The following is a 24,668-nucleotide window of genomic DNA, read 5'->3' as shown; positions in this document are numbered from 1 at the left end:
TTTCGTGAGGATTAACATTCTTCTGTCCTTGGAGAACACCTGTTACAGGTAAGCAACTCTGCCTTCTCCAAGGACAAGCAGGATGGTAGTCCTCACACATGGGTGAATTGTGTAGCTCCAGGCCACTCCCAACATGTGCAGCATAGAACAGGTGCCAACATGCTCAACTAGAGCTGCAATAAGCAGAGGAGCAGGCCTGCACCAAGGATAGAGCCAACAGAGGGAGAATTGGGTTTCATGGCTGAAAGAGATTATGGAGGACTGACTGTCCAAAATGACTATCACGCTGGCCATCCTTATCCAGGCAATAATGTGAGGCAAACGAATGGAAGGAACTCCAGGTCGCCGCTCTGCAAATCTCGTGAATGGGGACGGCATGCAAGTGAGCCATCGAAACTGACATGGCTCGAACGGAATGTGCCTTGACGTGACCCTCAAGCTGTAAGCCTGCTTTAGCGTAGCAGAAGGTAATACAGTACACAAGCCAATAGGATAAGATCTGCTTAGATACTGCGACCCCCAATTTGTTCTTGTCGCAGAAGACAAAAAGCTGAGTGGACAGGCAGTAAGGTGCCGTCTGTTCCAAATAAAAGGCCAGAGCCCTTTTACAATCTAGAGTATGTAGTGCCTGTTCACCGTGGTTAGCATGCAGTCTTGGAAAAAAGGAAGGCAACACAATGGACTGATTGAGATGGAAGTCCGTGACCACCTTAGGAAGGAACTTTGGGTGCGTATGCAAGACCACTTTATCATGACAAAATTTTGTATAAGGCGGTACGACACCAGAGCTTGCAGCTCACTAACCCTGTGCGTTGAAGTACCACAACCAAGAAGATGACCTCCCAGGATAGGTACTTCAGGTTGCAGGATCACAAGAGCTCAAACGGAGCCTTCATGAATTTAGTCAGGATTATGTTGAGGACCCAGGAGACTGCTGGTGGCCGAGTGGGGGGCTTAAGTCATAATAAGCCTCTCATGAAATGCCTCACAAGCAGATGGGTGGAAATGGAGGCATCATCCCTCCCCTGATGGTATGCCCTGATGAAACTTAGGTGAACCCTCACCAGCGTGGTCTGCAGACCAGACTCAGAAAGGTCCAACAGGTAGTCCAAACAATTCGGTGGGGAACAAGTGAAGGTATCCAGACTGAGTCCCACACACCAAGCTGAAAACCGCTTCCACTTGAGATTGTAGGATTTTCTTGTGGAGGGTTTTTCTGGGATTCCAAAAGGACTTGCGATATGCCCTCTGAAAAGCCGAGAGATTGAACAATTATCCAGTCAACATCCAAGCTGTGAGAGACAGGGCTTGGAGGTTTGGGTGGTGGAGCCTGCCTTGGTCCTGGGAGATTAGGTCCAGAGCAGTCCCCAACAGGATCAGGGGGAGGGCACAAGGCCAGCTCCCGTAATAGAGGGAACCAGACCTGGCGAGGCCAAAAAGGTGTGACCAAGATCATGGTACCCCAGTCCTGTTGGAGCTTTTGGAATGTTTTTGAGATGAGCAGAAGGGGAGGGTAAGTGTACAGAAACCCGGTGCCCCAGTGAAATGAAAAGGCATCCGACACCAATCCTCTGCTCATCTGGCCCAGGGAGCAGAAGCAATCCACTTTCTTGTTCTCTGGGGAAGCAAAGAGGTACATGTCTGGGGTTCCTCACAAGCGAAAGATGTGGTTCGCTACCTCATGATTGAGGGATCACTCATGAGGCTGGAAGGCCCGGCTCAAGGAATATGCGAGGATGTTGTCTGCCCCAAGAAATACACTGCTCGGAGGAGACTGCCGTTCTCGATGGCCCATGACCAGATCTGGACTGCCTCCTGACAGAGGGCATATGACCCTGTTCCTCCCTGCTTGTTCAGCCACCACATAGCCACCTGTTTGTCAGTCTAAATGAGGACCACTTTGTTGAGCAGTTGCTCTCTGAACACCTGCAGGGAATGTAAAACTCACCACAGATCCAATAAGCGCAAATGATTGCACAAAAACCGAATACCTTTGTGTTCACTCATCAGATGACCCCTGCAAAGACCAAGGACACTAAGTGTGGAGGCTTGGAACGTGGGTTCCCCAACCCCTAAGGGATGCGTCTGTGGTGAAGACAATCTGGGGCTGCGGGCTCCAGAAGGACATTCCCTTTTCCAGAATTGATGGGGTTGCCCACCACACGAGATATTGTCGAAGGGGAATGGTGATCAAGACATGAGCCCATAGATCCTGGGTGGCTTGACACCACTGGGAGCATAATGTCCACTGAGTCCTGCGCATGTGAAGCCGAGCAAATGGCATAATGTGCACCATTGCCGCCATATGACCCAGCAGTCGGAGAAACTGGTGCGCTGAGACATGGGAGCAATTGGAGACTACCCGAGCGAGCGCAGCTAAGGTCTCTGCCCTGTCTCGAGGTAGAAAAGCCTTCTTCTGGACGGTGTCCAGCCGGGCCCCAATGAAGTCCAGTTGTAATGATGGCTGGAGGTGGGATTTCGGATAGTTGATCAGAAAACCCAGATTTTCCAAAACTCAGATGGTGAATTGCATGGCACTCTGCGCCTCTGTCCTGGAGTCACTCTTGATAAGCCAATCATCGAGGTAAGGGAAGACTTGAACCCCTCGCCTCCAAAGATAGGCCCCGACTGGTCCTTGGTGATACCAGTGCATTTTGGAAGGAAGCAGACCTCAAAGATATCTGTTGCGGAGGTGGACCCTTGGCCTGAGGTGGAACTGGCGCTACCTGTGGGGAAACCCCCACGGGTCCCCACCGTTGGGAGGTGGGGCTGAATGGGACGCAGAGGCAGACTGGAGCTTTGCCAATACCAGCCCTTGTTCCCTGCAGGTTGAGCCCTTGGGTACTGGGGCTGGCTAGTCTTAGGCGGGTCTCCACGTGGTTGATCCTGGAGAGAGTGTCCAAGGCAGGGCGCCAGGAAGCAGCAGAGACGCAGGGTCCGACAGCGCAAGGTTGAAGACAAGGCCAGGCTCCAGAAGCCCGTACAAACAGAAGCAGGCGGGCATTTAGGAACAAGTTAAGTCCGGGCTTGTGAGTAGGCAGGTGCCTAAGAAAGGCCAAGTCCAAGGCAGTCAGCTGGAGATAAGATCAGGTGCCATTGGTCGGCCTCTGTCACATGGTAGGAGCAATGGATGGCCGGCACCAGGGACTTTTGGCAAATCTTGTGGGGATCAGGAGGGTCCCCCAAGACTTGCCAAAGGTCCCTGGTGGTCCAGCGGGGGTCCAGGAGCGATCTCCTGCACTCGGGCCGTTGGCTGCCAGTAATCAAAATGGTGCCGATAGCCTTTGCCCTCACTATGTCACAGGGGCCGACCAATGGCACCGGTAGCCCCTGTGACATAGTAAGGTCAAAGGCTATCGGCGCCATTTTGAATACCAGCAGCCAACGGCGTGAGTGCAGGAGATGGCTCCCGGACCCCCCGCTGGACCACCAGGGAGTTTCGGTAAGTCTTGGGGGGGATCAGGAGGGTGGGGGTTGTAGTTAATTCAATTTTAGCCAAGAAATGAATAAGAATGAACACATGAACGTATCGGGGGCCCCCCTTGCCGAATGCAACGTATCTGCCCCCCGACGAATACGAATTACAAATGCAACATATGCCGTCCCTTTGCACATCCCTACAATGCACATCTTCCAGATGGTCATGCTTCATGGAAGCCGCTCGCTGGCAACCATGTGAGCCTTGAGCTTTGAAGTGTAATGGCAACAGACTGTGTTTGCTAATCCCAGCACAAGAAGCGAGGCTGGATCCAGGAACAGCAGACTCAAACAGTAACAGGACCAAGATTCTTCTGCCTGAACTGACCATCTCCCCCCCCCCCCCCTGCCAACCCCCCAGGTTGAGCCTTCAAGTTATGGCAGGATTTAAGGAACATACAAGTAACTAAAAGGCACCCCTAAAACAGGATAGGACTGGAACTGGGATAAGAACTAAAGGGGGTCCACTAAACAAGACAGACAAGACTGAGACAGAACAAATAAACAGATACCAGAAGGCCACGATACTTGGATCAGAATGCAGAGCCAAAGAGAACAGGAATAACAAAAAAGAACAGGACAAGCACACAGAACAGAAGGCCATGATACTTGGGCCAAAACGCAGAACACAGCAAAACAAGGCTGGGAATTAAAACATGGACCACAACATATAGTAAGAGAACTCCACACTGAGCCAAGATACTTACAGGGAGGCAGGCTTATATCCTGTGGTGGTGTTGAGTCAGTGCTGGGACCATGGCCACCAGCAGATCTTCCAAACATTAGGGCTTGGAGGATTAAGGTATCAAGTATCTTCACATGATAGAAATAGCCGAGATACTGTTCATGGTGTCAAAAGCTTTGCATATAGAGTGGATCAGATGTTTTTCACATGCTTCTACATCCTCTACAGCTTGGCAGAATTCCGCCTAGTCCAGGACTAACAATTCCATTAAACCTGCACACATTCATTCAAATACTGCATCATGTACAGTTGATGAGCTGAGATCCAAGTGCCAAGCATGGATCCCTGGAAGATCTTATTCCCCAAAATGTCTAACATCTTCGAGTCTTTCACAGACGGTGTGTTAGAGCAGTGCCTTTAGACCTGATCAGGTGTGCCATGGAAAATTCACCACTGCCTGATGCTCAGATCCAGACCAGCACCTCTGCTCTGCTCTCAGCACATCACAACAACAAGAGACACCAATAGTGGCTCTTAAACATGTAGGAGCTCCTTTCTGAAAACATGGCTCCTCTTCCCAGCTACAGCAAGAGCTCTGGAGTATAGTAATTAATGGGCAGCATGCCAAGCATGGATAGTTGGGCCCTGCTTTGTTTGACATGGTTCACATGACAATTCCTCATCTTCCCCCTCCTGAGCTTCCTCCTTTGCATGAGTATTGGGAGCAGCAGCAATGGAGTAGCTCTGGCAGCTACATACAGCAGCCAAGCTAACTGAGCTGGCTGCCTGCACCACACTGACTTCTCCTTTCCCCTGCACTTGTATATAGAAGGAGCTGGCATATTGTAGTAAGCTCATGCATCTCTCCACACCCCCCCCCCCTCTTTATTTTAAAGTTTGGAAGAGGAACTGGTGGGGCTTTCAGCACTTCTCTAACTTTTCTTTTCACCATATGAGTCCTCTCCATGGCCTTACCGCTTGCTCCATACAGGCTGGTGTGCCACACAACATTTTTGTTAATACAGGGTGTGGCTTGGACTTGAAAAGGTTGGGAAACGCTTTGACACTGACTCTGACTCTACAACCACTGAAAAGTATGGCAACTAAACCACCCCAAAACCAGGATAGGCCTGCACTCTATATTTTAGATCCAGCTTTTGAGCCATAGGAAATCATGCTCTGCATCTGCTACATCCTCATCTATAGATCTTTGATGAGTGTATGTACCAGAATGGAAACAGCGCCCTCTGGAGGCTGAAGAAACTGAAGCGAATCAAAGTCATCTGCTCTTGGGTCTTCCTCCTTCCTGACACTGATGGACAGCATCTTCGCCAGCTTATCCAAGAAACATAAGTAGCAGAAAGTTCCGGAGGTGGTGTGTGTTGGGAAAGGTCTGGTAAAGGGTCAGAAGGAATCTCTGTGAAATCTTCCCTCTCTTCACACTACAGCAGTATGCCGAGCCACGACTCCGATGATAAAGATGTTGATCAAAGAGAATTCCACTAGTCAAAGGAGAAGCTTGGAATTTGGGGTATACTGATGCCACATTTCCATTTAATGAATGAAGGGATTCTCCTGGAGAAGGCGAATCTACAACTTTAGGGAGGTGTGGAATTACGCCTCAAATATTGATTAAAGATTACAAATGTGGATGATTAAAACTAAAAAGTAATAAATGCTTGCAGAAATGAATAAATAAGGACGTGGAAGGCAGCTCCCTCATTAAGGAGCAGTAAGTAATCTAACAAAAAAAAAAGTAAGGAGCTAAGAAGGGATTAGGGGTCGGGGAGGAGAGGGGAAAGGGTAGGAAGGTTAGGTAGGGGTAAAGGGAAGTTCCCTCCCAGTCCACTCCTTAATTTTATCTGATGTGCACGTGTTATAAAACAGCCACGTCCATGGGCATGCGCCAAGAACCGTGCGCACATGGACGCATGCACGCAATTTTTAAAATCGATCCCTAAGTCTCTATGGATCATTTTATCCTGCCTTTTTCCCTGTGTATGCAAGCCTGTATTAATTGAAAAAGAGGAGCTGGCAGAAGTGGAGATGCTCCATGGCAGAGACCACTCTGTAAGGGTCATTGACCTAGTAAAACCTCGAAGTAACAGAAAAACAACAAGAGTGGTGTAAGGACACCAGCTAGGAACACGTACAAATGTGATTGTTAAAAAAAAAAAAAAAAAAAAAAAGAGAAACCTGCAGGTTCTTAGATAAACTAATATATTAAAGACAGCAGTTTGTTATTTTGAATTTGCCCTGTGGTAGGTTTCAGTCACCACGTCTGAATAAAGAAAAATTGTCTTTAGAAGAAACATTTGTTTTGATAAGAGAAGAGAAAAAAATTGCTGGCTTCAGGTCATGATATGTCTGTGTTTGGTTTTACTTTGCTTCTCTGGCGGGCTAATAAATGTTATCTTACTATCAGGCTGATACAGAACGGTGTGCTCGGCCGAGCGCACCATTTAGTAGGGATGTGAATCGTTTTAGGACGATTAAAATTATCGTCCGATAATTTTAATATCGTCTTAAACCGTTATGGAACACAATACAATAGAGATTCTAACGATTTATCATTATAAATCGTTAGAATCGTGAGCCGGCACACTAAAACCCCCTAAAACCCACCCCCGACCCTTTAAATTAAATCCCCCACCCTCCCGAACCCCCCCCCCCAAATGACTTAAATAACCTGCGGGTCCAGCGGCGGTCCGGAACGGCAGCGGTCCGGAATGGGCTCCTGCTACTGAATCTTGTTGTCTTCGGCCGGCGCCATTTTCCAAAATGGTGCCGAAAAATGGCGGCGGCCATAGACGAACACGATTGGACGGCAGGAGGTCCTTCCGGACCCCCGCTGGACTTTTGGCAAGTCTTGTGGGGGTCAGGAGGCCCCCCCCAAGCTGGCCAAAAGTTCCTGGAGGTCCAGCGGGGGTCAGGGAGCGATTTCCCGCCGCGAATCGTTTTCGTACGGAAAATGGCGCCGGCAGGAGATCGACTGCAGGAGGTCGTTCAGCGAGGGTTCCGGCGCCTCGCTGAACGACCTCCTGCAGTCGATCTCCTGCCGGCGCCATTTTCCGTACGAAAACGATTCGCGGCGGGAAATCGCTCCCTGACCCCCGCTGGACCTCCAGGAACTTTTGGCCAGCTTGGGGGGGGGCCTCCTGACCCCCACAAGACTTGCCAAAAGTCCAGCGGGGGTCCGGAAGGACCTCCTGCCGTCCAATCGTGTTCGTCTATGGCTGCCGCCATTTTTCGGCGCCATTTTGGAAAATGGCGCCGGCCGAAGACAACAAGATTCAGTAGCAGAAGCCCGTTCCGGACCGCTGCCGTTCCGGACCGCCGCTGGACCCGCAGGTTATTTAAGTCATTTGGGGGGGGGGGGTCGGGCGGGTGGGGGATTTAATTTAAAGGGTCGGGGGTGGGTTTTAGGGGGTTTTAATGTGCCGGTTTTGCGATTTTACGTTTTTTTCGATTTTTTTACGATTTTTCACGATTTTTCACGATATTTTACCCCCCCAAACGGCAACAATACGATTCCCTCCCCCTCCCAGCCGAAATCGATCATTAAGACGATCGAGGACACGATTCACATCTCTACCATTTAGCCCCCGTTTGGCCGCGCGTTTTTGACGCACTATTATTACCCTTATACTGTAAGGGGTAGTAATAGCGCATGGAAAACGCGCGGCCAACCCCCCTGAAACTAATAGCGCTCATCACATGCAAATGCATGTTGATGAGCCTATTAGTCACTCGCAATACACGAAGGCAGGGGTTAACTTCAGACGGCACCGGACAAGTATCATAGCGATATTAAGTCAGAGGCCCCAAAAATAAAAAAATTTTAAAAACGTATTTAAAAAAAAAAAAAATCTGCCCGCAGCCTGCGAGTTGGAAAACGGACACTCAACTTTGCCGGTGTCCGTTTTCCAAACGCATGGCTGACAGTGGGTTCGACAACCAACACTGGTAAAATTAAGCATCGGCTGTCAGACCCTCTGACAGCTGCCACTTCCGCCAATAAGGAGGCACTAGGGACAAACTAGTGTTCCTAGGGCCTCCTTAATTGCGCGGGCCCTAATTTAAATAAAGAATAGTGCGCCCAGGAGAAGTGCCTGGGCATCGGGAGGCATGAGGAAGTTGCCTGTAAGAAAATAAGACTCGAGTTTTGTTAATCACCATTATGCATTGTTTGAGAAAGTATTTTTATATGGAATGCAGATGTTAGCTTGACAAAATCTAAACATTCTGAAAATTTTGAAAATTTTCAGACATGCTTTTTATTAAAACAAGCATTTTATTAAGAACTGTAGTTTCGACCCTTTTATATTATGTGGCAGCTTGAGATTTTATAATGTCTTTTATTACCATATCTTTCATGGGTTTTTTTAATATGTTTTTATTATGAATGTTATTTTTATTTGTACATAGTGTTGCGGAGCGCTCGGAGAGTGATCCCACTCCTGGGAGAGGTGTGTGCCCTTGGGCCGCGGCTCGACGCCAGAGAGTCTGAAGAGGTGCCGCAGGAGGCGTGGCATGCCCGAGCATGGGCTAGACGGAAGCAAGCTGGAGAGAAGACTGGAAGACAGGCCCTCCTCCGAGCCTGCACGCTTCGGAAGACCCAACAACGCTATGTTGGTCTTGTGAACAGTCCTCCGACCGTTCCCAGCCCTTTCGGACCTGCCGCAGGGTACGGCATGAAGCGGAAGGCCGGATGGAGGCCAGGGCAGCGAGGACTGGAACATGGATGCAGACGAGACTCAGAAACGAGATACTGGAAGTGCAGACGTAGACGTAGAGACAAGGTACTGGACGTGCTGACGTAGACTCAGAAGCAAAGTACTGAAGGTGCAGACAAGGACTCAGAGACAAGGTACTGGACATGCTGACGTAGACTCAGAAGCAAGGTTCTGGAAGTGCAGACGAGGACTCAGAGACAAGGTACTGGACATGCTGACGTAGACTCAGAAGCAAGGTACTGAAGGTGAGGACGTGGAGTCAGGAACGAGGTATGATGCATACAGGAGACTCTAGGGCAAGGTACGAGACTGGCAACATGGAGCGCCCTACACAGCCCGCCCGTGGGGCTGGTCACGGACCATGACAGAGGTTGCCGCAGGATACCAGGCTTTCAGAGAGTTCAGGAATAGGGTAAGGGTTTCTCACAGATTCAGGAACTAGGTGCAAGGCTTGCATCACGAAGCGCCCCTACTCAGCCCGCCCATGGGGCTGGTCACGGACCACGACATGGCTTGCCGCGAGGCACCAGGACATCTTGAAGAACTGGAACGAGGTGCTAGCTTTCAGGAGATTCAGGAACAGGGTAAGGCTTTCTCACAGATTCAGGAACGAGGTGCAAGGCTTGCATCACGAAGCGCCCTACTCAGCCCGCCCATTGGGCTGGTCACGGACCACGACATGGCTTGCCGCAGGGCACCAGGACATCTTGAAGAACTGGAATGAGGTGCTAGCTTTCAGGAGACTCAGGAACAGGGTAAGGCAGGTAGCTGCAGTACAGGCAGTCTATAGCAGGGTTTGCTGCACACCGGCAGCCTGAAGCAGGGATTGCTGTGCACCGGCAGCCTGAAGCGGAGTATGCTGCACACCGTCAGCCTGAAGCAGAGTATGCTGCACACCTGCAGCCTGAAGCAGGGATTGCTGCACACTGGCAACCAAAGGCAAGGCAAGGCATCAACTGGACTGGAACACGGGAACAGATTGGAAGACAGGCCGAAAGCAGGAACATGGACAGGCAAACATCAGGGCTGGTACATCAAGCAGACATCGGGACTGGAACAGCAGGTAAACATCAAACGAGACGAGTAGCTCCAACAGAGAACGAGTAACACTGGACCTTGCAGAAGGCTGGAACTCAAGGCAGCTCCTGGAACGAGGATCTCAGGAGTGACCAACTCCTTGCGAATGCAACGTTAGACTGGAAGCTGGGCCCTTTAGTAGGGCTGATGATGACAATGCCCTGGGAGGAGCCAGCAGGGAGCCACACCTGGCTGGCCCTAGAAGAGAAGTAGAGAGGTGCGCGCCCGCGCCCAAGGAAGCTGGAGAGGCAAGCTGGAAGCTGGTGGCATCCTCCCGGCCATGAGGAGGATCCAAGAAGACAGGCAAGCAGCGGAGCAGCCCTGCCCTGAAGCTGGAGAGGCGGCAGGCTGCTTTAGCGGCTCCCAGCCGCGAAGACTGGAGCAGGAGTGAGGTAAGCTGGCTGCAGGGATGGCTCCATACCACGGAGAGACCCAGGGAAAGCCGAGGGCTGCAGGGCCTGAAGCAGGAAGGCAGCCGGCGCAGCCCCGCCATGGGGCCGAAGGGAAGCAGCGATGGCAGGCTGCAGGAGTTGGAATGGCCGCAGGCACCGGCAGGGACGGCCTCCCTGCCGGGCAAGGACCCAGACAGCAGCACGGGCACCGGCAGGGACCCCTTCCCTGCCGACCGAGGACCCCAGGAGCGGCAGAGCACGCCGGGGAGAGCCCGAAGCAGCAGCGGGGGTCCCGACCGCGAGGGAGAGCTTGCGGCGGGTCAGCCCCATTGCAGAGAACAGAAGGCGGATGGAGGGGGACCCGGAGGCCGCGGAGAGGCAGGCACGGCGGCAATAGCATCAGCAGCCCGACTGGCCGCACGAGGTAAGAGCCTGCCCACGCTCCTCGCGGGCAGGATCGCAACACATAGGTTAGGCTTTATCTGTGTTAAGCAATTAATAAATTCAATAAATGAAATTAAGCATGCAGTCACTTCAAGTATGCATTGGCATTTTGGCACAAAGCCAAAGAAATAATTCTTTAAAGATTGGTAAACTAACATCAGCATAATAAAACAAAATGATGTATAGTCTTGAATTTTAATGTTACAAGTACAATAATTGTTTCTGGTTTTTGTCAGTAATGCAGGTCATTGCTATAATGTATGCATGTATATAATACATTTGCTTTCTGTGTCAGTTTTATTGCACAGACCTGTCAGAATCCTATTTGATGTAATACAGTCACGTGCGATATCTAAATCGGGGCGGAGTCCGCACCGGAAAGGGAAGAGTTGGGGCGGCCTCGGGGTAGACTCCGCGACGACTTTGCTGACAGCGAAAGGTAAGATTCCTTATCGCCACCAGTATCGCGTCCAATAGCACCACTTTTCATGGTGGCGCTATTGGGTGCGAAAGTCGGCAGCGATTGTACCGCGGAGGTGCAATCGCTGCCGGCTTTTGCAGGCCCATTCCCAGCTTAGCCTCCCCGCCCCCCCTTACTTCCGGATTTTCTAAGTTCTGTGAATTTAGAAAATCCAGGCCTAAGATTGGTAGTTTAGACTGCAAAAGATAATTTTATTTTGCTTAAGCGATTTTTCCTCTCTTGTATGAAGTGGATGATGCCACTTTAAGAAGCAAAACCAAAAAAAGCACAATGTGCCCTGAGGGATATAAATTGAATATCCAAAAACACGATATCACCTCAACATAATGTTTTGAAACAATTATTGTAAACTTTATGCTGAGATAAAATCTCTAGACTAATTCTAATGAATTCAATATAAATATGTAATATCCACCATAATAGTGGAAAAATTTATGGGAAGGTCGAGGAAGGTTTCATACAACTTTATAACATCGCATCCAGCAATGTGTAATGGTTTTAATCATAAACCGACCTCCACCAACCCGTGAGCATTTTTATGTATTTTTTAGCGTGATCAATTTCATAAACAGAAGTGACTTAAAAAATTTCCTTTTTGATTTAATTACAAATATTTAACCCAACAGGGTGAATATTCCACAAGTCCCAGAACAATTTAGCATGAACGCCGAAAGAAAGCTCATCAGCAGACTTGACCGATTGTACTTGTTTTTGTCCTATGCTGTTATTCACCATAAAAATGGTTTTTGATTCTTGAATGAACACCCAAAAACTATTCATATGATTTCATAAAACTTCCCGCATTCACCGCATTCTTGTCTGGAACTCCTCATAAGTGTTTTATCAACAAATTCCTTAATATATGCGCTAATTCACATTCTTTTAAATAACGCACAATGCACAATTCACCACGAAACGCCGGTACTGAATCTTTAAGATCTTGTAAAGGGGCACAACCCCACTACTTATCTCTGCACTGTCAGATTGTTGGCTCCATGTCCCTATCCCGACAAGGCCTCGTTTCGAATCATAGAATTCTTCATCAGGGGACAGTCTTTTTCAATCCTCTATGTTAAGAACTTCACGGCGTTTTCACCATTTTCCACTCGCCAAATACATGGTCGCCATTGTTGAATGAGAAAACCACAGGTCGCGTCTCTCTTTTTATTCGCGCCAAGCTTCTTCAAATTCAGCCAAATTCAGCAAATTCAGCCTTGTCGGGATAGGGACATGGAGCCAACAATCTGACCGTGCAGAGATAAGTAGTGGGGTTGTGCCCCTTTACAAGATCTTAAAGATTCAGTACCGGCGTTTCGTGGAGAATTGTGCATTGTGCGTTATTTAAAAGAATGTGAATTAGCGCATATATGAAGGAATTTGTTGATAAAACACTTATGAGGAGTTCCAGACAAGAATGCGGTGAATGCGGGAAGTTTTATGAAATCATATGAATAATTTTTGGGTGTTCATTCAAGAATCAAAAACCATTTTTATGGTGAATAACAGCATAGGACAAAAACAAGTACAATCGGTCAAGTCTGCTGATGAGCTTTCTTTCGGCGTTCATGCTAAATTGTTCTGGGACTTGTGGAATATTCACCCTGTTGGGTTAAATATTTGTAATTAAATCAAAAAGGAAATTTTTTAAGTCACTTCTGTTTATGAAATTGATCACGCTAAAAAATACATAAAAATGCTCACGGGTTGGTGGAGGTCGGTTTATGATTAAAACCATTACACATTGCTGGATGCGATGTTATAAAGTTGTATGAAACCTTCCTCGACCTTCCCATAAATTTTTCCACTATTATGGTGGATATTACATATTTATATTGAATTCATTAGAATTAGTCTAGAGATTTTATCTCAGCATAAAGTTTACAATAATTGTTTCAAAACATCATGTTGACTTTAAGAAGCAAAGCATTCTGGGAAATATAGTTTTATTTGCTTTGCTTAAGTAAATTATAATTGATATTTGTTTAAAGAAAGATTTTTAGGCAGCACAATACATATATTATCTGTTAGTAACTGCAAGAGTCTCAGTAAGGTTTAAATCACTCAGGAAATTAAGTCCTTTTTGCTAGTCTGATTTACACTGTGCTGTTTCATGTGGCAATGCTTTCAGCAAAACTTCTAAATATACAATCTGATGATCAAATTAAATTACAAATGAAAGGGATTCACATGCATGGAGACACTCTCGCACATGGCAGACAGCGTTAAGAATTTTAAAACCCTACTAAAATCATGGCTATTTAGACAAGCATTTTATTAAGTCCGCAGAAGGTCCCTATATGTTCAAGTTTTATTGTTGCTGTGAATTTTGATTTCAGTGTGATTTATTGCATTGCTATGATTGTTTTTATGTACATCGCCCAGCATGTTATTAATGTATTTATTATTAATTGCCCAGGATACAAGTGATTAATAATAAATAAATTAATAAGAAATTAAAATAAAAGATAAAGTTAAAAAAAAAAAGTTCTTTGAGCTAGGTCTGTGTCAGCCCCATTAGATGATGTCACCCACGCGTAATGACTAATTCATGCCTGTTTGATGGAGAATTTAAAATGACAGTGCCCAAGTTTCATGTTTACCATTCTGTTAATAATGAACAAAATGGCTTGCACTGTAAAACGAATGATAAACACTGAAGAAAAAAAAAGAGGTCTGAGGTTGTTTCTTTCACTAAAAAGAATGCTCTACTAATTCCTGGTGAGTGGGTTACTATCGATTTGAACAGTAATATTTTCCAAAGAATTTATTGTTTGTTCATGATTTGACTCTTATCTTAGTAAATCTGTAGAATAACAAATAATGGAATCCATATCTGTGCTGTAGAAAGTGACAATGCTTGAGATATGAATAGCTTCAGATTCTGCTGATATGATACCATATTAATAATGAAACTGTAACTCAAGGGCTCCCTGACAACAGTGTAGGCTTTAATGCCCGATTATCCATTTGGATAAGCAAGTTCCATTCCCAGATAGAGATTCTGCCCATTATCTGCAGTCTACGCCACAGCTCTGCAATCCACAGTTTCTGGAATGCTGCAGGATCCACCATACCTATCCCAGTAATCTCAGGTAGGGGTATTTATGGTGATCTTTCTAAATCTGTTCGAACAAAAAATTTATCTCACAGGTCCCCATGTCTTGTTAATGTGCCTATCTCTACTGTTGTTTCTATTCCTTCATGCTCAGATGTTAAAATACTGTGTATTAATTCTCAATCTGTTAAAAGAAAATTTCAGTTGTTGTTTGACATGATTGAGATAGAAAAACCTGATTTTTTCTGCATTACGAAAGTTGGCTTTTTGATTCTGATTTAGTTACCCTAAATCAGATGTGTCCCCCAGGTTACTCTTTTATCTCACAACCACGCCTAAAAGGTTGAGGGGGTGGGTTGCTTATTATCTTTAAAAACTCATGGAATATTAAATCTCAAAATCTTAGTGGATCTTCACACATCAGGTTTTTCTATCTGTCTTGTCTACTCCCCTCCTAAACTTCTACAGTTGAATCTTTCTTTGTTTTTTGAACAATTAGTGTTAGCAAAGGCCGATTTAAATAACATGCTGATACTTGGTGATTTCAATTTACCAACTAACCATGCCACTCAGGATAGTCAGGTTCAGTTGTTTCTTGAAATGTTATCATCTTTAGGGTGGTCTCAAATTGTTCAAGTTTCTACACATCGTAAGGGGAATACATTAGATCTTGTATTCATTAATACTTCAGCTAAGCTTTATTCTTTGAACACACTTGACATTAGAGATGTACCTTGGTCTGACCATTTTTTAATTTTTCTTTGAAAAATTTAATTGACGCAAGGAAATCCAGTAAGCCATTAACGTATACAAAGCGTTCATTCATAGACATTCTGAAACTTGAAGAGACCCTGATTCCTTTTCTTGACTCTCTTATTTTCAATGATCTGGACTCCTACTTTGATTGGACAAAACATTTGATTTTTGTCCTTGATACCATTCGTCCTGTGAAACAGTTTGTTTTTAGAATAAATAGAAAGTCCCAACCGTGGCTTACTTCCTTGCTGCTTTCTTTACGCAAATTGCTGCGAAGAAGCGAGCAAATTTGGGTTAAGAAATCCTCTGCTTCTAATGCAGCTGAATTCAGAACTCTGCTTAGAAATTACCAGATTGAATCACTTAAGGCAAAAAAAGAATATTACTGCTGCGGTCCCGGTCGCTAGGCTAGCAACTGGGTCCTTACCTTTGTTCTTCCACGGGAGGCCGTGCCGAGTTGCGGCGAGGGCTGGGCCTGCCGGGCCACGTTGTGGCGGCGTCTCCACGAGGGAGACGCTGCGGAGGTCCGGCTTTGGCTCTGCCCCTCCCGGGGCACGCGCGCGAGAAAAGACCTGCTAACGGTTCAGCACCCGCAGGCAAAGGACAGCCCCCTGGTTGACGTCAGATGCCGGCAAGGTACTTAAGCCGACGTCTGCCTGATCAGAATCGCTTAGCAACAGAGTTTTTCTTCAGAGTCTTTAATTGCCATCCTATGACTCCAGCTCCTGTGATTCCAGCTCCTATTCTGTGCCTTCTGCTCCTGTGACTCCTGCTCCTGTGATTCTAGCTCCAGTCTCTTCAGCTCCTGTGACTCCTGCCCTGCTGATCCTGATCTAATCCACGGTATCAGTTTCAAATTCCATTGCTTGACTCTCTGGCTCTTGACCTCAGCTTCTCTTCCGCTTCTCCTGTCTGCCACCTGTTTTGACATTTGGATCGTCTTCTCATCGCTTCGTACCACCGTCGCCTAAGTCCCAGCGGTCCAGGTCCTCACGGGCTCCTCCTGGGGGGATCTTGGACTTCCAGGGTGAAGACTTCCTCTTCACTACCGTCGCCTAAGTCCCAGCAGTCCAGGTCCTCACGGGCTTCTCCTGGGGGGATCTTGGATTTCCAGGGTGAAGACTTCCTCTTCAATACTCTCGCCTAAGTCCCAGCAGTCCGGGTGCTCACGGGCTCCTCTCGGGTGTGCCACGTACTTCCAGGGTGAAGTTTCTACACAGTTCTTGGTCAGCCTGCCGCCAACCCGGTATTCTCTTCAGTGGAGTCCATCTTCTCTTCTAACTCTTCTCCACAAGGCTGGCTCAAGAGTCCACATTCCTGGTTGCAACAGTTTGCTAAGCCATGGACTCGGTGGACCTTTCTGGTCTTCAGGCCATCCCTGTAATGGCTCAATGGCTGCAGCAGCACCAACACTGCCTGGACGTACTAGCTGCCACCGTGGAACGCTTGGCAAACCGCCTGGATGCCACGCCTGCCGACCCTCCTCTGGGACAACCTCCTGCTCCGATGGTGAGTGTCAGCGCTCCAACTCAGCTACCCACTCCCTCTCGTTATTCTGGGGATGCAAGAGGGTGTCGGGGTTTTTTGAACCAATGTTACATTAGGTTCTCTCTTCTACCCAGCCAGTTTCCTACAGATGCTGTAAAAGTGGCCTATATCCTGTCGCTTCTGGATGGGAAGGCGCTGAATTGGGCGTCTCCCATGTGGGAACGTAATGATCCTCTTCTAAATAACCTGCAGTAGTTTATAGTCAGCTTCAAACAGGCCTTTGACGAACCGGCACGCTTGTCCACTGCAACTTCGGAGTTTCTGCAGTTACGTCAAGGTTCCAGTTCCTTGGCAGATTATGCGATTGAGTTTCGCACCCTCGCTCTGGAGGTAGGTTGGCGAGATGATTGTCCGCGAGGAGTTTTCCTAGAGGGGTTGTCAGCACGCATCAAAGACGAGCTGGCAGCCAGGGACATTCCTGATGACCTCAATGCAGTAATAGACTTGGCTGGAAGAATTGACCGTCGTCTTCAGCAGAGGGCAAAGGAGGTACGCCCTCCTTGTTGGACTGTATCATTGGCATCCATGTTCAAATGACCATTGACTTCTTCTGGTGCTCAAGGAACCGCCCCCGACACGCCCCCCTCAGAAAACCCCGGGACTTACGCGAGTCCGGGGGCTCTGCGTGCGCCGGTAGGCCTATGTAAAATAGGCTCACCGGCGCGCAGGGCCCTGCTCGCCTAAATCCGCCCAGATTTGGGCGGATTTAGGCGAGCAGGGCTCTTAAAATCCACCCCAATGTGTTTCATGTTTCTTTATTAAAACCACTGATCCTTTCCAGAGACAACAGTGGGGGAACCCATGCAGTTAGGGCGAACACAGCTGACGGCGGAGGAGAGGAGATGCCGTCAAACATTGGGCTTGTGCTTGTATTGTGGCAGCAAGGGCCACTTTCTAGCCCAGTGTAAAGATCAGCCGGAAAACGCCAGAGCCTAGACTGTACGGAGGAGATACTCCTAGGCTGCATTAACTCTGCTCCTCAATGCACTGTTCCTGTTACATTGAAATATCCTGGAGGGACTTTCGAGACTCTCGCTTTTATTGACTCAGGGGCTGGAGGGAATTTAATTTTGTCTGAACTGGTGCAGCAGCTTCAGATTCCCATTCTTCCACATAACCCCCCACTGCGGATCATGTCTATTCGAGGAACCGTGCTCCCAGGATGTATCTCTGCTCGCACAGCTTCTCTCACGCTTCAAACAGGAGTTCTACATTCAGAGGAGATTTCCTTTTTGATTCTGGAAAAGGCAGTCCATCCTGTAGTACTGGGATTACCATGGTTACATCAGCACTCTCCTGTCATTCACTGGGACACTTTACAAATTGCACAATGGAGTCCCTTTTGCTTCAACCACTATCTCCAGATTCCACGCGTCCCAAGTATGCCTTTATTTCATACCTCTGTATTGCTCCCTGCGCCTTACGCAGATTTTGTAGAAGTATTTTCCAAAAAGAAGGCGGCGATATTACCACAGCATCGCCCTTTTGATTGTGCTATAGAACTTCTATCGGGAACCACACCGCCTCGAAGAAGGGTTTATCCTTTATCCTTGCCTGAAACAAGAGCGATGTCACAATATATCTCTGAGAATCTAGCTAAAGGGTTCATCAGACCCTCTAAATTGCCCGCCGGAGTGGGTTTTTTCTTTGTAGGGAAAAAGGATGGCTCCTTGAGACCATGTATCGATTACAGAGGCCTGATCGCCATCATTAAGAGGGATCGTTATCCTCTTCCGCTAATTCCTGAACTTTTGGATAGACAACAAGGTGCCAAAATTTTCTCTAAGCTTGACTTACGTGGCGCTTACAATCTAGTCCGCATCAGACCCAGAGATGAATGGAAGACTGCCTTCAATACCAGGGGCGGGCATTATCAGTATTTAGTAATGCCGTTTGGACTACGCAACGCCCCAGCAGTCTTCCAGCACTGATGAATGAAGTGCTTCGCGAAATGTTACAAACTTCTGTCATAGTCTATTTGGATGATGTACTAATTTATTCTCGAGATCTACAATCGCATCGGAAGCATGTGAGACAGGTGCTACAAATTCTTCTGGACAATCATTTGTATGCAAAACTTGAGAAATGTATGTTTGAGCAGCAGTCCCTACCGTTTCTTGGATACATTGTCTCCGCAATAGGGTTCCAAATGGACCCCTAAAAGGTGTCTGCTATAAAGGAATGGCTGTGCCCTAGAGGAATAAAGGCTTTACAACATTTCCTCGGATTCGTGAACTTTTACAGACAATTTATTCCTCATTATTCCCTTAGGGTTGTTCCTCTTACCGCCCTTACCAAGAAGGGAGCTGTTGCCGTGGATTGGCCACAACCAGCTTGTCAGGCTTTTGAGGATCTTAAAGAAGCCTTCCTACAGGATACTTGTCTTCACCATCCTGATCCGCTATGTCCTTTTATAGTGGAGGTGGATGCTTCCAATATAGCGGTAGGTGCTGTCCTCAGTCAAATATCCAGTACTGGGAAATTGTGGCCTTGTTCATACTTCTCCAAGAAATTCTCCGTGGCAGAATGTAATTATAGTATTGGAGACAAAGAACTTTTGGCAATCAAATTGGCATTCGAAGAATGGAGACAATGGCTTGAAGGTGCCATTCACCCTATCACAGTATATACTGACCACAAGAATTTAGAGTTTTTGAGTCAAGCACAACACCTAAACCCTAGGCAAGCTCGTTGGTCTCTTTTTTTCAACCGCTTTGATTTCACATTACGTTACTGACCCGCAGCTAAGAACATCCGAGTGGACGCTTTGTCTCGCACTTCTGAGGAGGAGGAGGGAGAACCTCCTCAGTACATTATCGATCCGGCAAAGATCAACGTTTCCTCTACGAGGGTAAGTTCCCTCGGGAAGACAGTGGTTCCTAGACGAAATCGTCGTGAGATTCTTAGTTGGGCCCATGACTCCCTCACTATTGGTCATGCTGGCTGCGAAATAACTCTGGATCTTCTGAACAGATATTATTGGTGGCCTAGTATAAGACGGGATGTTTACACTTACGTTAGCTCGTGTCCCACCTGTGCTAAACAGAAATCTCAAACAGGACAACATTGGGGTCTTTTGCAACCCTTGCCCATACCAGTAGAGCCCCGGACCAACATTGCCACGGATTTTGTGGTGGATTTGCCTAATTCTGAAGGAAATACAGTCATCTGGGTAACAGTGGACTGTTTCTCCAAGATGGCCCACTTTGTGCCTCTTTCCAAATTACCTTTGGCACCAGAATTGGTCCAATTATTCACCCAGCACATCTTTTGAGTCCATGGTCTACCACAAAGCATCATATCAGACCGGGGATCTCAGTTTACCGCCCGATACTGGAGGGCATTATGTAAGAAATTTGGAGTCTAGCTCAATCTGTCTATGGCCTTTCATCTTCAAAGCAATGGGCAGACCGAACGGATGAATCATTCTTTGAAGACATTCCTATGCATCTTTTCTACCGAGAAACAAGACAACTGGGTTTCACTACTCCCTTGGGCTGAGTTTTCCTACAACAATCACACGCATTCAGTTACTGGAAGGTCGTCCTTTCAAGTAGTGTATGGGAGGCAACTCAGACCTTCCATACCTCTTCCATTATCCATTCCTTCGCCAGCTGCTCATCTGTCCGCACTACAGTTGCACAACCTCTGGAACTCGGTTCAATGGAGACTTTCTCAATCTGCAGAACTAGCCAAAAAATGTGCAGACTGACATCGACGACCTGCACCTGTGTTTCTTCCTGGTGATAGAGTTTGGTTGAGTATGAAGAACCTTCATCTTAGGGTTCCATCTAAAAAATTAGCTCCCAAGTACTGCGGTCCTTTTCGTGTGGTGGAGAGAGTAGGCCTAGTATCATACCGGCTACGCCTACCCACTACTCTACATATACATAATGGGGTAGATTTTCAAACTGCGCGATTTGGCGTACTTTTGCTGGCGCATCAGGCGCAAGCAAAAGTACGCGGGATTTTAGTAGATACGCGTGTAGCCGCGCGTATCCGCTAAAATCCTGGATCGGCGCGCACAAGGCTATCAATTCCGTATAGCCGATGCGCGCCGAGCCGCGCAGCCTACCTCCGTTCCCTCTGAGGCCGCTCCGAAATCGGAGAGGCCTCGGAGGGAACTTTCTTTTGCCCTCCCCTCACCTTCCCCTCCCTTCCCCTACCTAACCCACCCGCCCGGCCCTGTCTAAACCCCCCCCTTACCTTTGTCGGGGGATTTACGCCTCCCGGAGGGAGACGTAAATCCCCGCGCGCCAGCGGGCCACTAGCGCGCCGGGACGCGACCTGGGGCGGGTCCGGAGGGTGCGGCCACGCCCCCGGACCGCCCCGGGCCATAGCCACACCCCCGGGCCCGCCCCCGGAATGCTCCCAACACGCCCCGAAAACGCCGCGCGGTTCGGGCCCGCCCCCGACACGCCCCCCTCAGAAAACCCCGGGACTTACGCGAGTCCCGGGGCTCTGCGCGCGCCGGTAGGCCTATGTAAAATAGGCTCACCGGCGCGCAGGGCCCTGCTCGCCTAAATCCGCCCAGATTTGGGCGGATTTAGGCGAGCAGGGCTCTTAAAATCCGCCCCAATGTGTTTCATGTTTCTTTATTAAAACCACTGATCCTTTCCAGGTACCATCGTCGGTCTCTAGAACCTGCAGAAGCTTCGGTCCAAAATGATGTGACATACCAGGTCCGTGAGGTTCTCGATGTTCGTTTTTTCCATCGACGATGGGAATACCTCTTGGCATGGGAGGGTTGAAGTACTGAAGACAACACCTGGGAACCAGCTCGAAACATCTTAGACAAAACCCTTTTGCAACAATTCCACGTGGATCATCCTGATAATCTGGGTCCCTTGAAGAGAGGGCGTAAAGGAGGGGGTACTGTTGCGGTCCGGGTCACTAGTCTAGCGACCGGGTCCTTACCTTTGTTCTTGCACGGGAGGCCGTGCCGAGCCGCGGCGAGGGCTGGGCCTCCGGGGCCGCGTTGCGGCAGCATCTCCACGAGGGAGACGCTGCCGAGGTCTGACTTTGACTCTCCCCTTCCGGGGGCACACTCGCACGCGCGAGAAAAGACCTGCTAACGGTTCAGCACCCGCAGGCAAAGGACAGCCCCCTGGTTGACGTCAGATGCCGGCAAGGTACTTAAGCCAGCGTCTGCCTGATAAGAATCACTTAGCAACAGAGCTTTTCTTCAGAGTCTTTAATTGCCATCCTATGACTCCAGCTCCTGTGATTCCAGCTCCTATTCTGTGACTTCTGCTCCTGTGACTCCTGATCTTGTGACTCCAGCTCCTGTGATTCCAGCTCCAGTCTCTTCAGCTCCTGTGATTCCTGCCCTGCTGATCCTGATCTAATCCACGGTATCAGTTTCAAATTCCATTGCTTGACTCTCTGGCTCTTGACCTCAGCTTCTCTTCCGCTTCTCCTGTCTGCCGCCTGTTTTGACGTCTGGATCGTCTTCTCATCGCTTCGCACCACCGTCACCTAAGTCCCAGCAGTCCAGGTCCTCATGGGCTCCTCCTGGGGGGATCTTGGACTTCCAGGGTGAAAACTTCCTCTTCGCTACCGTCGCCTAAGTCCCAGCAGTCCAGGTCCTCACAGGCTCCTCTCGGTTGTGCCACAGACTTCCAGGGTGAAGTTTCTACACGATTCTCGGTCAGCCTGCTGCCAACCCGGTCTTCTCTTCAGTGGCGTCCATCTTCTCTTCTAACTCTTCTCCACAAGGCCGGCTCAAGAGACCACATTCCTGGTCACAACAGTTACGCTGTAAAAATTAAAGAACTAGAAAATCATCCCAAGGCTTTATTTCATTTAGTTCATAGACTTGTTCAGGATTATAATTCAAATACAATCTCTGTTGTATCCTTATCAGCCGACATTTTTGCTAAATACTTTTCTTTGAAAGTTGAAAATTTATCCTTAACTTTTAAGGACGATAATCCCTGGTTTCATAATTCTCTTTTAGATAATCCGTCAATCTGTTCAACCTTTGAAGTTGTCTCCTCTTTGGAAATTTCCAACCTTGTTTCAAAGATGAATAAGGTATTTTGTCCTTTAAATAATGTCCCTGTGTTAGTTTTCAAAGCCATCATTGACACTTTGAGTGTCCCTCTCTCATATACTGTTAACTCTTCACTTAGCACAGGTCTGCTGCCTGTTTGCCTTAAAAAAGCTGTAGTCAAACCTTTGTTGAAAAAGCCTCATTTAGACATTACGGACATTGGAAATTATAGGCCTATTTCTTCCCTTCCTTTTGCTGTGAAAATTATCGAAGGCGCTGTTTTGCAACAACTTACAGACTTCCTGGAAAAAAATAGAAATTCTCAATCCCCATCAGTTCGATTTTCGCTGGTCTATGAGTACAGAATTGCTTCTCATCCCACTTATAGATACCTTGAAACATGGGTTTGACAACAGACAGCAATTTCTTTTGGTTTCCTTAGACATCTCGTCGGCTTTCAACCTGTTGACCATAAGATTCTTTTCTTCCGATTGCGTGAATGTGGTATTTAGCATGGTTTGCCAACTACCTTGAAGGTCGTTCGCAATTCATTAGTTTCAACAATCAGCAGTCATCAACCTCGCTTTTAAAATCTGGAGTGCTGCAAGGTTCAGCATTGTCTGCTACGCTCTTTAATATCTATCTTGCGCCCATCACTAAGTTGCTGATCAATGTTACAGATGGTTTCAAAATATATGCAGACGACACACAGTTTTTTATTAAAATCAGACCTTCTTGGCTAGAAACACTTGATCATCTGCATCTATGCTTAACAGCCATTAAACAATGGCTATATCAGAATAAATTGTCTCTCAACACAAAAAAGACAGAGTTTTTACTTTTATGTCGTCCTCACTCTACACCTCATACAGATACCTTTATGTTGGATAATTCATCTTTTGCTTTGAACAAACCCATCAAAAGTCTTGGCGTCCTTCTTGACGCCATGCTATCGTTTAAACCCCAGATCAAAGCCATTGTTAAATCTGGGTTTTTCAAATTACATCTGATATCTAGTTTACGCCATTTGTTGTTCAATTCTGATTTTCATACCGTAGTGCAAGCTATTATCTTTCCACATTTAGACTACTGCAATAGTCTATTGTTAGGTCTTCCTAAATCTAACCTGCAGCCGTTACAATTACTACTTAACGCTGCTGCTAGATTAGTGTCTAATACCAAACGATTTGAACATATTTCACCTGTTCTGCTTCACTTAAAATGGTTATCAATTACTGAGTACAGAATCTTCCCCCTGGACGAATGCTCTTCTCAGAATCTACCAACCTCCTCGGCAATTAAGATCATCACAACGTGGTCTACTGGATGTCCCTTCCGTCCGTCATGCCCATCTCGCATTTACATGAGAAACTGCTTTCTCTGTAGCCTCTCCCTCCACCTGGAACACTTTACCTTTCGAGGTCTGAATGCAGGAAAACCTTAATAAATTCAGGCTTTCCCTAAAAAGCTTCCTCCTTCAATGCTCCTGATGTAAGGGTTGAATTTCTAATGCTGGCAGTTCTATGATATATTTGAGTCTGATGTTGTTGTATGTGATATTATTGTTGTTTGTTTTTGATATAATTTTATGGATGTTCCATTGTAAATCGCTGGGCTTGATGGACCCTTGGTCTGACCCAGCATGGCAATTTCTTAAGTAATCCTGTTGTGTTTAGTGATCAATACATTTTAATAAATGAAATAAAAATGAAATACCTGCTAACCTCCTCCTTTTTTCTGCTATATGGCATCCCCAATTCTGTATGAAAATCAAGTGCAATAGAATGTAAGATACCTTGCATTGAATAGACTTTTTGTAACCAAATCTTTTTTTGAACTGCTCAACCAATTGTAGTTCATTTAACGGAAGCCTTTTAGGTGTCAATGTGTAGATCATTCCATTTACAGCTCCCCACCACTGGCTTTTGTTCATCGGCTGATAGAAACTTTCAAGAATAATCGAGATCACATAGTATCTGTAATGAAAATGTGAGATAATTAAACTGTTTGCTGTTCTCTATA

General features: G+C 47.2%; 1 protein-coding gene and 1 long non-coding RNA gene across 2 annotated transcripts in view; one reads left to right on the top strand and one right to left on the bottom strand.

Annotated features, from left to right (window-relative positions):
- ANKAR (ankyrin and armadillo repeat containing) overlaps positions 1-24,668 on the bottom strand; it is a 381,604-nt gene that overhangs the window by 230,594 nt on the left and 126,342 nt on the right. The window contains 1 exon segment of the mRNA XM_029605998.1: positions 24,442-24,622. Within this exon segment, the coding sequence (XP_029461858.1) occupies positions 24,442-24,622 (181 nt within the window).
- LOC115093771 overlaps positions 13,918-24,668 on the top strand; it is a 123,812-nt gene continuing 113,061 nt past the window's right edge. Inside the window, exon 1 of the long non-coding RNA XR_003857401.1 lies at positions 13,918-14,010. This is a non-coding gene — a long non-coding RNA (uncharacterized LOC115093771). The remainder of the gene's footprint in view (positions 14,011-24,668) is intronic.

The sequence above is a fragment of the Rhinatrema bivittatum genome, chromosome 6, assembly GCF_901001135.1.
Source record: "Rhinatrema bivittatum chromosome 6, aRhiBiv1.1, whole genome shotgun sequence".
Taxonomy (NCBI): domain Eukaryota; kingdom Metazoa; phylum Chordata; class Amphibia; order Gymnophiona; family Rhinatrematidae; genus Rhinatrema; species Rhinatrema bivittatum.
Note: the sequence above shows the minus strand (reverse complement) of the source record. Positions and strands in the feature narration are given on the sequence as shown.